Raw genomic sequence first — 11984 nt, forward strand, 5'->3', positions numbered from 1 at the left:
AGCCGCAACCGAGGCTTGAAAACGCACATACGTGTCCGGGAACTCGGGTCTCGAGTGCAAGGAGACAAGTCCCCAAAAACGGCAAGGAAAGAAGAGCCACAGGCCCGGGGAGAGGTGACCCAGAGCCTCCCCAGAGGCGAGACCTTGAAGGGGTCCATGATGACGGTGGGCACGAAGTTCAGGAAGATGTGGTTGCAGTCGGTGCGCACGCTCGTGTTGTTGAACGCCACCTCCAGTTCGTCCATGGCTTCCAGGAGCAGCCGCTCACCCTCGTTCTGCAGGTACTCAAAGGAGGCTTCCTGCCAAAGCGGGAGGGACAGGCGCTGAGGCAAGGGGCGCAGGGGCCAGAAACGGGGCCTCGGGCAGACACGGAGGCAGGAAAACATTTTCCCTCCTCCAGCAAGTATGCGGAGCCCTGCCTCTGCAGGTGACCCTGTGCACAGTGACCCTGCCTTCTATCTTCTGTATCGTGATGCTCTGGCCAGTGGGGCCTCAGTGACTCTGGAGGGACTGACCCTCCAGGGTTACCAATTCCTAGAGATAGTCAACAACTCACCCAAAGGTAGTGCACTTTTCACAAATGCAAACCAACCAGTCCAGAGCACACACCTCCTCTGTGGGGCTCTCACCTTCCAGGTCACTGTCCACCTGCCCTAATCACCCCAGGCCCAGATTCCAGACAACTAGAGACAGCCACTCAGTTCCAGAACCTGCTAAAATCCTTCAGACAAGCCAGTCCCAAGCCGGCCTCCCCTGCCGCACCTGCTCCTTCCTGCAGGAGCCACAACGAAGGCTCTGACCCACGTTTCCCCTCCTCCCCTGCCTCTCGGCCGCCCCTGATGCTTCCCCATGTGGCTGCCGGTGGCATGGTGTGCCCCTCCTCTTGGGATCTGAGAGCGACAATCTTTGTAGTGGCAACTGGTTCCCGATCTAGTGGCTTTACTGTACCTGAAAATAGTAAGACCCATGAAAATAGCTAGTTGACCGAGGCAGCAAAAAGCTGACATCAGCTTAGCATCCATCAATACGAAACAAAACATCACACCCACGGTACATCCAGGCAAGGACAGGGCATGAGGCAGATCATCTTCATTAACACAGGAGGTGAGGTCGACGAGGCACTGACTGACCAGTAAAACAGCAACAAATTTCAAATGATTGGTCCCTCCTCAGCCCCCGCCCACAACCCTCCACCGGCAACTCTATGTATGGAATCGTGCCTGGAAAGGGTCACCAACGGGGCTGACCCCTGCATGGTGGGACTCTGGGTCTGTCTCCTTGATTAAAAAATTTTTTTTAATGTTTCTTCTTTGAGACAGACGGAGACAGAATGAGAGTGGAGGAAGGGCAGAGAAAGAGACACAAAATCCAAAGCAGGCTCCAGGCTCTGAGCTGCCAGCACAGAGCCCAACACGGGGCTCAAACCCACAAACTGTGAGGTTATGACCTGAGCCAAAGTCGGCCGCTTAACTGACTGAGCCACCCAGGTGTCCCTCTTTCTCCTTGATTTTTAAAAGTAGTTTTCAGGGGCACCTGGGTGGCTCAGCCGGTTAAGGGTCCAATTCTTGGTTTTGGCTCAGGTCATGATCTCATGGTTCATGAACTCATGCCTGACGTCGGACCCTGAGCTGACAAGCAAAGAGCCTGCTTGAGATTTCTCCCTCTCTCTCTCTCTCCGCCCTCCAGCTTGCTCTCTTTCTCTCTCAAAAAACAAACATTTTTAAAAATTTTTAATTAGAAAGTAATTAAAATAATTTAAATTTAAGTCAATTTAATTTAAAATTTTAATTTAATTAACTAAAATTTTAATTAAAAATTAATATTAAAAAATTTTTAAATTTAAATTTAAATCAATGTAATTTAAAATTTTATTTTATTTTATTTTTAATTGTTTTTATTTATTTCTGAGAGAGAGAGAAAGACAGCATGAGCAGGGGAAGGTCAGAGAAAGAGGGAGATACAGAATGTGAAGCAGGCTCCAGGCTCTGAGCCAGCTGTCAGTACAGAGCCCAACGCGGGGCTCAAACCCACGAACCTCGAGATCATGACCGAAGTCGGACGCCCAACCGACTGAGCCACCCAGGTGCCCCTGTAATTTAAATTTTTAATTTAATTAACTAAAATGTTAATGAAAATTAATTTTTAAAATTTAAATTAATTTCATTTAAAATTTTAATTAAAAAATTAAAAATTTACATTTACATTAATTTCATTTAAAATTTTAATTTAATTAAAATTTTTGACTGAAAATGTAGTTTTCAGTATTCTTTGAAAAATTCACACTATAATCATAGATGACTATTCTGAATGTGTTGAAAAATGATCATGCCCTCCGTGAGCACATACAAGCAATTCCCTGAATACCCTAGCCCTCTTTACCTTCTCGGTTCCCTTCTCACGCAGACCGAGTAGGGGCAAAGCCCAGTGAAGACCGACAAGTTCAGGGGAAAAAGAAACCCTCCGCGACGTTTTACCTTCGTGATGAGGTCGGAGTGCCTGATGATGGCGCGGATGAAGAACCTGTGGTCGGTCACTTCCACGCCTTCCTGCACTTTGGCGGCGCCCAGGTACAGGTGCATCTTGTGGTTGGCGCAGGGCACGGCGGTCAGATCGAAGCTGCGCATCCGGCTGAGCTCCAGCTGGAAGGCCAGGGCGGGTTCCAGGTGGCGGTAAATGCGATCTTCTGCGAACTGCGGGCGGCCAGAGAGCAAAGTCGGACAGACACACAGACAGACATTGAATCTGACACTGGGGCTGCACGGCTGCCTGGTCGGCACCCTGTCCTATAGACCCCTGGTGTTTGCGGGTTTAGCACTCAGGGGATGTAGCCTTCCTTATGGTACCCGTGGGCAGCCCTAGGGCTCAAGAGATTCGGTGTTTGGGAGGGTCCAGACAAGAGCCACAAGCTCTGTAAGACCTGTGTGCCAGCACCAGGCTCTCAGCTCCCAGGTGAGCCTGCCTGCACCCCAGCACCTGCCAGCACAGCCTCTTTTCTGTCACAGCACAGGGTACCTCTCAGGAAGTCACTAAAGGCTGGTTTCTCGGTGGAAACTGGTCCCCAGAAGGAAGCAACAGTGTTGGAGACTGAACTAGAGGAGATGAAGACCCTATAGAAAGGTCGGGTCTAACCCAGAAATGGAAGGCTTTGGGTAAATTAAACCACAGAATACTGAATAGGATAGAGTCCCGAGTCTGTGATGGGAATAAGCCTGCCTGTTCTAGAATAGGGATGAGCAAAAGCTTTTCTTTAAGGGCCACAGAGGGAAGATATGAGGCTGGTGGACCACACGGTTGGTCAGAGCCACGTGATCTCTGCCACTGGCCCGAGAAAGCACACAGCGGGAAACAGGAGATCAATGGGCGTGGCTGTGTTCTAGTCAAACTCTGTTTATCAAAACGGGCAGTCGGTCTGCAGGAACATAAGAAAAAGAGGTTGGGAGGGGCGCCTGGGTGGCTCCATCGGTTGAGTGTCCGACTTCTGCTCAGGTCATGATCTCGCAGTTCATGAGTTCGAGCCCTGCATTGGGCTCTGTGCTGACAGCTCAGAGCCTGGAGTCTGTTTCAGATTCTGTTAATCTCTCTCTTCCCCTCCTCTGTTTGTGCTCTGTCTCTCTCTGTCTCTCAAAAATAAACATTAAAAAAATTTTTTTAAAAAGAAAAGGAGGTTGGGAGAGCCGTCTGCTGACATAAGTGACACACAGATTAGGGAGAAATCTGAGTGAAGGCTGAAAGGGCAGGCAGCATAGGGGCTTAGCCTCACAGGGAAACACAATCCCAGAGGAAGGCTGGAGTTTACGCAAAAGTTACATGTCTGTTCTTGAATATAGAGGTACCTCAAGGACTGGGAACTATACTCTTCCCAAAGATCGAAGATGCCAGGGAGGCAAGAACACTATCCCTGCTTTACATCATACCTCGTCTCTTGCTCTGAATGTGAAAAACTTCGGAAATTCTTTCTGCAAAAGAAACCCATACAAGAGACAATGAAATCAAGCAGACACATACAAATACTTGTTTTGTTGTTTTTTTAAAAGCTGTAACCCCATCTGTTTCCAGAATGAATCATTTGAAAACCTTCTCTTTTCTAGTGATTGCTCTATTCCACTCCCATCTCCTGAGTAAACATCAAATCATCGGCACCAAGTCTTAAGGAACATGAAAGACTCACACAGATGCACCAAGAATCGCACTGACCTCCTGGGCAATGAGGAACGTGATTCTTCGGAGCCCGTAATCCACAAGGATGTTTTTCTACAGTAAAAACCAAGTATGTCATGGAATAGTATTTAGCTATAAAAAGAAATGAAGTACTGATACAAGTTCCCACATGGATGAACCTTGACAACATGATGCTGAGTCAAAGACACCAATCACAAAAGACCTCATATTGCATGATTCTATTTATATGAAACATCCAGAATGGGCAGAAACATAGAGATAGAAAGTAGATTAATGGTTGCCTAGGGTGGGGAGGGGCAGGGAAGGTGTTGGTTGAGGGAAAATGGGGAATGATTGCTAATAAGTGTTTTTGCTAGGAGGTGATGGTAAAAATGTCCTAAAATATATTTAGGGGTGCCTGGGTGGCTCAGTTTGTTAAGCATCTGTCTCTTGGTAGCTCAGGTTGTGATCTTGCGGTCAGAGGATCTTGCAGAGCCCTGTATCAGGCTCTGCACTGGCTGTGAAACTAGCTTGGGATTCTCTCTCTCCCTCGCTCTCTGCCCCTCCTCCATCCTCTCTCTCTCTCTCAAAATAAATAAATGTTAAAAAATAGAATAAAATACATTTGTCATAATGATGGTCATACAACTAAATGAATATATCAAAAAGTGCTGAATTGTATATTTTTGATGAGGGAATAGTGTAGTATGTGAATTATATTTAGTAAAGCTATTATATTAAAATATACATATATTATCCATATTATTATTTAAACATATCATGAAAGCTTTAATAAAATTGAGGGGAGAGGTCACTGTCATATTTTTAAAAAAGACAAGTTGGGGTGTCTGGCTGGCTCAGTTGGAAAAGCATGTGACTCTTGATCTTGGGATTGTGAGTTCGAGCCCCATGTTGGATGTAGAGATCACTTAAAAATAAAATCTTTAAAGAAAAAAAGACAGGCACAAAGAAACTATACACCATATGACTGCATTTACACAAAATTCGAGAACAGGTGAGACTAATCTATATTGTTAAAACTCAGGCTAGGGGTCAGTTATCTCTGGCAAGGAGGAGCTGAGAACATTAGTTTGTGGGGTTTTTTTTTTTTTAATCTGAATGCTGGTTACACTTGGGAATTCACTATGAAAATTCATTAAGTTGTACATTTATGATTTGTATACTTTTCTGTATGTTAAACTCCAATTGGAAGGCATCCAAGAAAAGTACAAACTGTTTTTAGTTAATCCCTAAATGAAATATTATTTTATATAGTATTATATAAGGGGAAAGAAAAACACAAAAGACAAAGAAATACAGTTCTTGCTTAACTTGTCCATATAGTAAAGAAAATTATTAGGGGAGATGAGTTGTCTCAGCGCATTTCAGAAAGACGGAACTAGACAAACACAAAATAATACTTAATGGGAGGTGGCTGGGTGGCTCAGTTGGTTAAGTGTCCAACTTTTGCTTTCGGCCCAGCTCATGATCTCACAGCTCATGGGTTTGAGCCCCAAATCGGGTTCCACACTGACAGTGCTAATCCTGCTTGGGATTCTCTCTCTCTCTCTCTCTCTCTCTGCCCCTTCCTTGCTTGTGCTCTCAAAAAAAATAAATAAACTTAAGAAAAAAAAAGAAAACTTAATGGAATGTCGGTTGCAAAGAGAAGAAGATAAACTATAAAATGGAAGAGGATTTCAATGTGGGCAAACTAACCTGGTTACAGGGAGCCTGAATCATTAGTTCTCAACTAAGGATATGCATCAGTGTGTGCGTGGGAAAGTGTATGTATATTAGTGTGTGTACGTGAGAATATGTACATAGGTATATACTTAATGTAAAAAAATTGAAATACTCTAGCAATATAGAACATTAAATATATAACAAAAGATATATTTTATATAACATAATATATAATGTTAAACATAAATATATTAAAGTATATATATATAAAATATATAACATTAAAAGTNATAACATCACTCACTGCCCATACTTTTCCCTCCATTCTGCCCTCTCCAGGCAAGAAACATCACTTATCTTGAGCATCATCTGATTTGGTTAAAGGGTAGGGCAAACCACAGCCCCTCAAATCTATGCCTTATCATCTATGCCATTGGAGGCCAGATGTAACTTCAGGAAGGACATTAGCAATGTCAAGAAGAAACCCACCAAAGGAAAATACATCAATATCTTCATCCCGGGGCTAGATGGTAGGGTTGTGGGCTTTGTTTTAAGACCTACTTTTCAGGGGTACCTGGGGGGCTCAGTCAGTTAAGCATCTGACTTCAGCTCGGGTCTTGCTCTCACTGTCTGTGAGTTTAAGCCCCGTGTCAGGCTCTGTGCTGACAGCTCAGGGTTTGGAGCCTGCTTTGGATTCTTGTGTCTCCCTCTCTCTCTGCCCCTTCCCCATTCACACTCTGTCTCTCTCAAGAATTAAAAACAAAAAAAAAGTAAAAAAAACATAAAAAATTTTTAAATAAATTAAAAAATAAAATCTACTTTTCAGATTTCTCTGCACCTTAAACATTTTCTACAATGAACATCATTATACTGGTTTTTTTATTTTATTTTATTTATTTCTTTAAAGAGACAGAGATAATGCAACTGGGGGAGAGGCAGAAAGAGAGGGAGGGAGAGAGAGAACCCTAAGCAGACTCTGTGCTGCCAGTGCAGAGCCCGATACAAGACTCGAACTCATAAAACAGTGAGATCATGACCAGAGCCAAAACCAAGAGTTGGACGCTTAGTGGACTGAGCCACCCAGGTGCCCCCCTACATTTGTTAATTAATCAAGTAAAGTCTAAGTAAATCACTGACAATATGTCCCTAAGCTTTCATGGTGTTTTCCAGGACTCAGTACCATTAACCCCCATCTTCCGCCTAGGAAGCACCAGGTCCTCTGAGGGACACCAAGTCAGAGGAGGTAATAAGTGTCCCTCCCACTTGGGTAATATGGAGAACACAACAATGTACAGATAAACAGACTAAAAAAACGACAACTAAAAATTTCCAAGTGGTCTTGAAGTTGAGCCCAACTTAGAACTAATGGCCAGGCAGTGCGCCTGGGAGATTTGATTAATTTATGAGTTCAGAAATCTCCGCAGCCCATTTTACAGATGGGGAAACTACGGAAAAGAGAGGTAAAATGACCTGCCTGAGGTCACACAGTACCTTCCTGCCGTTTCTACCACCTACGCTTGCCAAGCCGCTCCATGGCTGTTTGCAGCTGAGGTCTGTGAGCATATATAACAGCTGTCCCTACTGCGGGGGTGAGAAAATATGCTCGCAACTGCCACGTGGTTATAAAAGCAAAGTCTTTGCATATATGGGGGTCAGCATCAGTGACTATGTACTTAAAGATTTGAGTTTTCTGGTTACTTCGACAAAAAGCATTCCCCCCGAAACCCCTAACTATTTATCAAATGCACCTCTGAAATGGCATATATACTGGCTCATTTCATCACTTCCCCAGCTAAGTGGTTGGTATACAGGTAACCCCTGAATAATGTGGGGGTTAGGGGCACTGACCCCTGCACAGTCGATAATCCATGTATAACTTTTGACTCTCCAAGAACTTAATTATGAACAGCCTACTGTTGACCAGAAGCCTTACCTAGAACTTCAACAGTCAGTTAACACATATTTTGCATGTTATGGGTATTATATACTCTAGTCTTACAATAAGGGAAGCCAATGAGAAGAAAATCATAAGAGAAATTACATTCATAGCCATAACCCGTGTTGGAAAAAAATGTGTGCATATTGTTCAAACGTCCACTGCACATACTTTGTCCTTTGATCTTTCCAACACTCCAGGAGAGAAAAATGCTGCCATGTTATTGGGGAAGAAGGCAAGGCTCTTCCGCATTCAGTCGCTTCTGCCCAGGCTACGGGCTGTCAGGAGCAGCAGAGCTAGGATGGGAAGCCAGGTCTGCGGCTCTGAAGTGCACGGTGGACTCGGGCACACGGGACGCCTCTCCGCGACAGCCCTCCCCCCATCCTTCAGTGACTCGGGGCCAGAAGCATGCCCGGCGTACCTTGGACTGTACGAACGTCCGGAAAATCGGCACCAGCTGCTCATCTTCCAGGTGGTCCGCACACTGGATGGCCACGTTCAGGATGTGGATTGGCTCTTCTCTGAGGTTCTGGGAGAGACAGATAAGGGCAGGTAGGAGGAGGGACTCAGGGCCCCCAGGCCGCCCCTCCTGGACACCCTCCCTGCTCAGAACGCTTACCTTGTTCTCCTCCTCAGAGTACAAGGGGCTGCAGGCCTTCCTGAAGAGGGGGGCTTCCCTGGGCACGTTGGCAAAGCAGGAGATGACTTCATCGAAGTTCCTGGGGGCGTGGGGTGGAGAGGCAGGGCTGAGGGGCTGCTGGCTCCCTGAGGTCGTAGACCAATATTTCGCTCCGGACAGATGAAGGCTTGGGTCCTTCCTCTTTCCCGCCCATGGCTTTGTGAGCTCATACAACTCCGCCCAGGGCTCACTCGGTCCCTGACCAGGTCCTAGTCACCACCAATGGGGTCTTTCCCCAAAGGGAAGAAGGGACGTACGTGATCTGAGATCGTAAATAAAAGAAAGGGTGTCCAATGCTCCGGGGCTTCAGCTGGGTGCCCCCTGTTACCAGCTGGGAGACCCTCACACCTCCCTTCACCAAATCAACTAAGGCCACTGTGGAGTTACAAGACAACCCAAGCACGACGCACAGCACCCAGGAACAGGTGGAAACATGGGCAATAATAACAAGACTGATCGCTGACATTTACTGAGAATGCCGTCTATCCCTTAACTTTACCTTAATGCAACATTTAATATACTCTATCTCATCTCATTCTCCCGGTAAGCCTATGAAGGAGATCCTTCTCTTCTCCCCATTATAAAGGGGAGAAAACTAAGGCGCAGAGAGGTTAAATAATTTGCCCAGAGTGTCACGGCGAGGAAGCACACGGGCAGCATTTGCCCAGAGTGTCACAGGCAGGCCGCACACACAAACGGGTGGGGGCAGGAGAAGCTTGCTCGGCCCTCTGCTCGAGGAGTCTGGGAGACAGGGCCACTCTGGGTACCTTGTGAAGTCCTCAAATCTCCTGAAGGCAACCATGGCCCCCATCCGCTGACACAGTGGGGCGAAGCCGCTGTCCATGAAGAGCTCGGTGCTGTGCCTCAGCAGGTCGGGGTTGGTGACACTGATGGGCACGGCCATCCTGCAGGGGGACCAGAGGCGGGGAATGAAGCAGCTACTTGAAGATCTGGCCCCAAAAGCTGTTCCTTCCCTGGAAGCTTCGATGAGCCAGACCAGACCAGAGCCCTCCCCTAGTGGGGCTTGAACCTGGGGGTGGGAGGGGCTGGGGTCTGGGGCTGAGGAGTCCTCTTTTCTTATTAATTTTTTAATGTTTTTTTGAACTTATTTCTGAGAGAGAGAGACAGACTGTGAGTGGGGAGGGGCAGAGAGAGAGGGAGACATAGAATCTGAAGCAGGCTCCAGGCCCTGAGCTGTCAGCACAGAGCCTGATGTGGGGCTTGAACTCACAAACCATGAGCTCATGACCTGAGCCGAAGCAGGACGCTCAGCCGACTGAGCCACCCAAGCGTGGGGCTGAGGAGTCTTTTATTTGATTGCTCAGGACCCGGTACAGACTAAGAGTGCAATGAGTGAGTGAGTGAGTGAGTAAGTGAGTGAGTGAATGAATGATGCATACATGCACGCATGCAGACAAGGCCACCCCTCCACATGGTCCCAAGTCCAAATCCAACACCATGAACTCAGCCACAGAGAATGAACACTCTTAGGGCCCACTTCTGGAGAGCCCAGCCCTGGGTGGCTGGTGAAAGGGCCGGCTTGGTTCTAGAGAGAAATGCCAGGCCTCTGCTCTCCCAGTTTCTACCCCTCCATCAAACCCGCTCTTGGGACGGGGTCAGAAACCAAAACTGGTGCCTCGACCTGCAGCCCATGAGAGGTTGTCTGGCCACTGCCTCCAGGGTGCGCCACGCACCAGCAGCAAATGCAAACAGATACCCTGGAGCAGCTATAACTGGGCCCTGGCATCAAGGGAAGGGGGTGCTACGGGAGGGGGTGCAGAAAAGAGACCTGGGGCTGCTCTCCTGAAAGGAGACCTCCTGGCGAGGCTGCCCACCGGCTGGCGTCTGGGAACTTGGGGAGCGTTCCCGCCGGTCCCTAAAGCATGCAAGAGGCTCACTGTGCCTTGTGGTTTGTGCCGAGCACCTGCTCTCCTTCTGGAGTCGGGGATTTGGGTACACGGCAGAGGACGTCAACATGAGCGGCCCCCAGCGGGCACCCGGGGCGCTGGGTCTGTAACCAGCTGCTGGACTGCACTGAACACAGGCCGTCACAATGCGCTGCTGGGGCAACCGAGCGCATCCTACAGGACTCCCCCGGCGAGGTCTCCTGCACTGGGCGTCCTGGGGACTTCACCCCCATGACCCTCTTCCTTTTGGGGACCATGCCCGCTTCATGGGCTTTCCCTGTGACAAGTCACAGCCACAAGCAGGACACATACTGAGCCCTGTAAATCTTCCCAGCCAACTGTCAAGTCGGGGTGATCTTGGAGACACCTGACCCAGGTGGGACAGGGCCTCTGTGCCTTCCTGTTGGGGCCCCCTGAAATCAACACCCCAACCCCAGGCTCCCTGCTCTCGGACAGCTAAGTGTAGAGTAGCAAACTGGCATAGTGGCATAGGCTGAATTCAGCCCACAGTTTGACATGGGTCCCTGCAGCATTTTTAATTGTTTTTTAAAGTTTATGTATTCATTTGAGAGAGAGAGAGAGCAGGGGAGGGGCAGAGAGAGGGAGAGACAGAATCCCAAGTAGGCTCGGCACTGTCAGTACAGAGCCTGAGGCGGGGTTCGAATTCACGAACCTTGAGATCATGACCTGAGCCGAAACCAAGAGTTGGACGCTTTACCGACTGAGCTACCTGGGCACCCCAGTCCCCACAGCATTTTTAATATTTTCCTACACGTCAATTACCTGTTCACAGTGAAAAGTTGAAGAATATAATTTTTTTCTCAAGTCTAGATGTCCTGCTTTTCTTGCGGGAGAAAAAAAAAAGGAAAGATGTGGTCGGGCTGTGCCATTTTCCTGGGGGTAGTTCCTCAGGTGCAGCCACTCTCTCCCGCTCCTGGCCCCCAGCCGTGCTCACAGCCCCCGTGGGCCCTAAGTCCTGGCTGCACCCCGGGTGACGCTCTGCTGGCCTCTGACTTCCCCACGCTGGTCCCTGACCCAAATCACAATATGCCTGGCTCTCCAGCCTGGAGGGGGGACTTCAGTCATCACGGCTCTTCCCAGAGGCCCTGAGGAGTGGGATTTGGTGGGGGTGAGGGGAGGGGGGCAGCCACAGGCAGAGTGTTCCCTGAAGCCACAGCCCCAGAGCAAGCTTCCAGTCTCCCAGCCAACAGCCACAGCAAGGACCTGAGACGGTCAGGGAATCCCTTCTGAGGGCCTCAATATCTGTGCGGGTCAAAATAGGACCCTATGTTGGGGTGCCTGGGTGGCTCAGTCGGTTAAGCCTCTGACTTCGGGTCAGGTCATCATTGTGCAGTCTGTGGGTTCAAGCCTTGAGTCAGGCTCTGTGCTGACAGCTCAGAGCCTAGAGCCTACTTCAGATTCTGTGTCTCCTCTATCTGCCCCTCCCCTGCTCGTGCTGTCTCTCTAAAAATAAACATTAAAAAAAAATAGGACCCTGTGCCCACACTGATGGTCACAACCGATAACGCAGATATGTATGTAGGTTCCTCCTAAGGAACAACATGTGACTGACCCGCAGGCTTGAGGAAAGCCTCCTTCCTTTCCTTTTTTTTTTTTTTTT

General features: G+C 48.1%; 1 protein-coding gene across 5 annotated transcripts in view; it reads right to left on the bottom strand.

Annotated features, from left to right (window-relative positions):
* Positions 1-11984, bottom strand: part of ACACB (acetyl-CoA carboxylase beta) — a 125178-nt gene that overhangs the window by 22940 nt on the left and 90254 nt on the right. For 3 of the 5 annotated variants that reach the window (XM_077765954.1, XM_077765950.1, XM_077765952.1), the window contains 7 exons: positions 9224-9361; positions 8397-8496; positions 8199-8306; positions 4195-4251; positions 3915-3956; positions 2475-2690; positions 144-299 (listed from right to left, as the gene is read on the bottom strand). In XM_077765954.1, the coding sequence (XP_077622080.1) occupies positions 144-299; positions 2475-2690; positions 3915-3956; positions 4195-4251; positions 8199-8306; positions 8397-8496; positions 9224-9361 (817 nt within the window). Of the gene's footprint in view, positions 1-143; positions 300-2474; positions 2691-3438; positions 3615-3914; positions 3957-4194; positions 4252-8198; positions 8307-8396; positions 8497-9223; positions 9362-11984 lie in introns of those variants that run through there. The other 2 variants (XM_077765951.1, XM_077765953.1) reach the window with 2 other exon arrangements.

The sequence above is a fragment of the Crocuta crocuta genome, unplaced genomic scaffold, assembly GCF_008692635.1.
Source record: "Crocuta crocuta isolate KB4526 unplaced genomic scaffold, BGI_CrCroc_1.0 scaffold339, whole genome shotgun sequence".
In the NCBI taxonomy this organism is placed as follows: domain Eukaryota; kingdom Metazoa; phylum Chordata; class Mammalia; order Carnivora; family Hyaenidae; genus Crocuta; species Crocuta crocuta.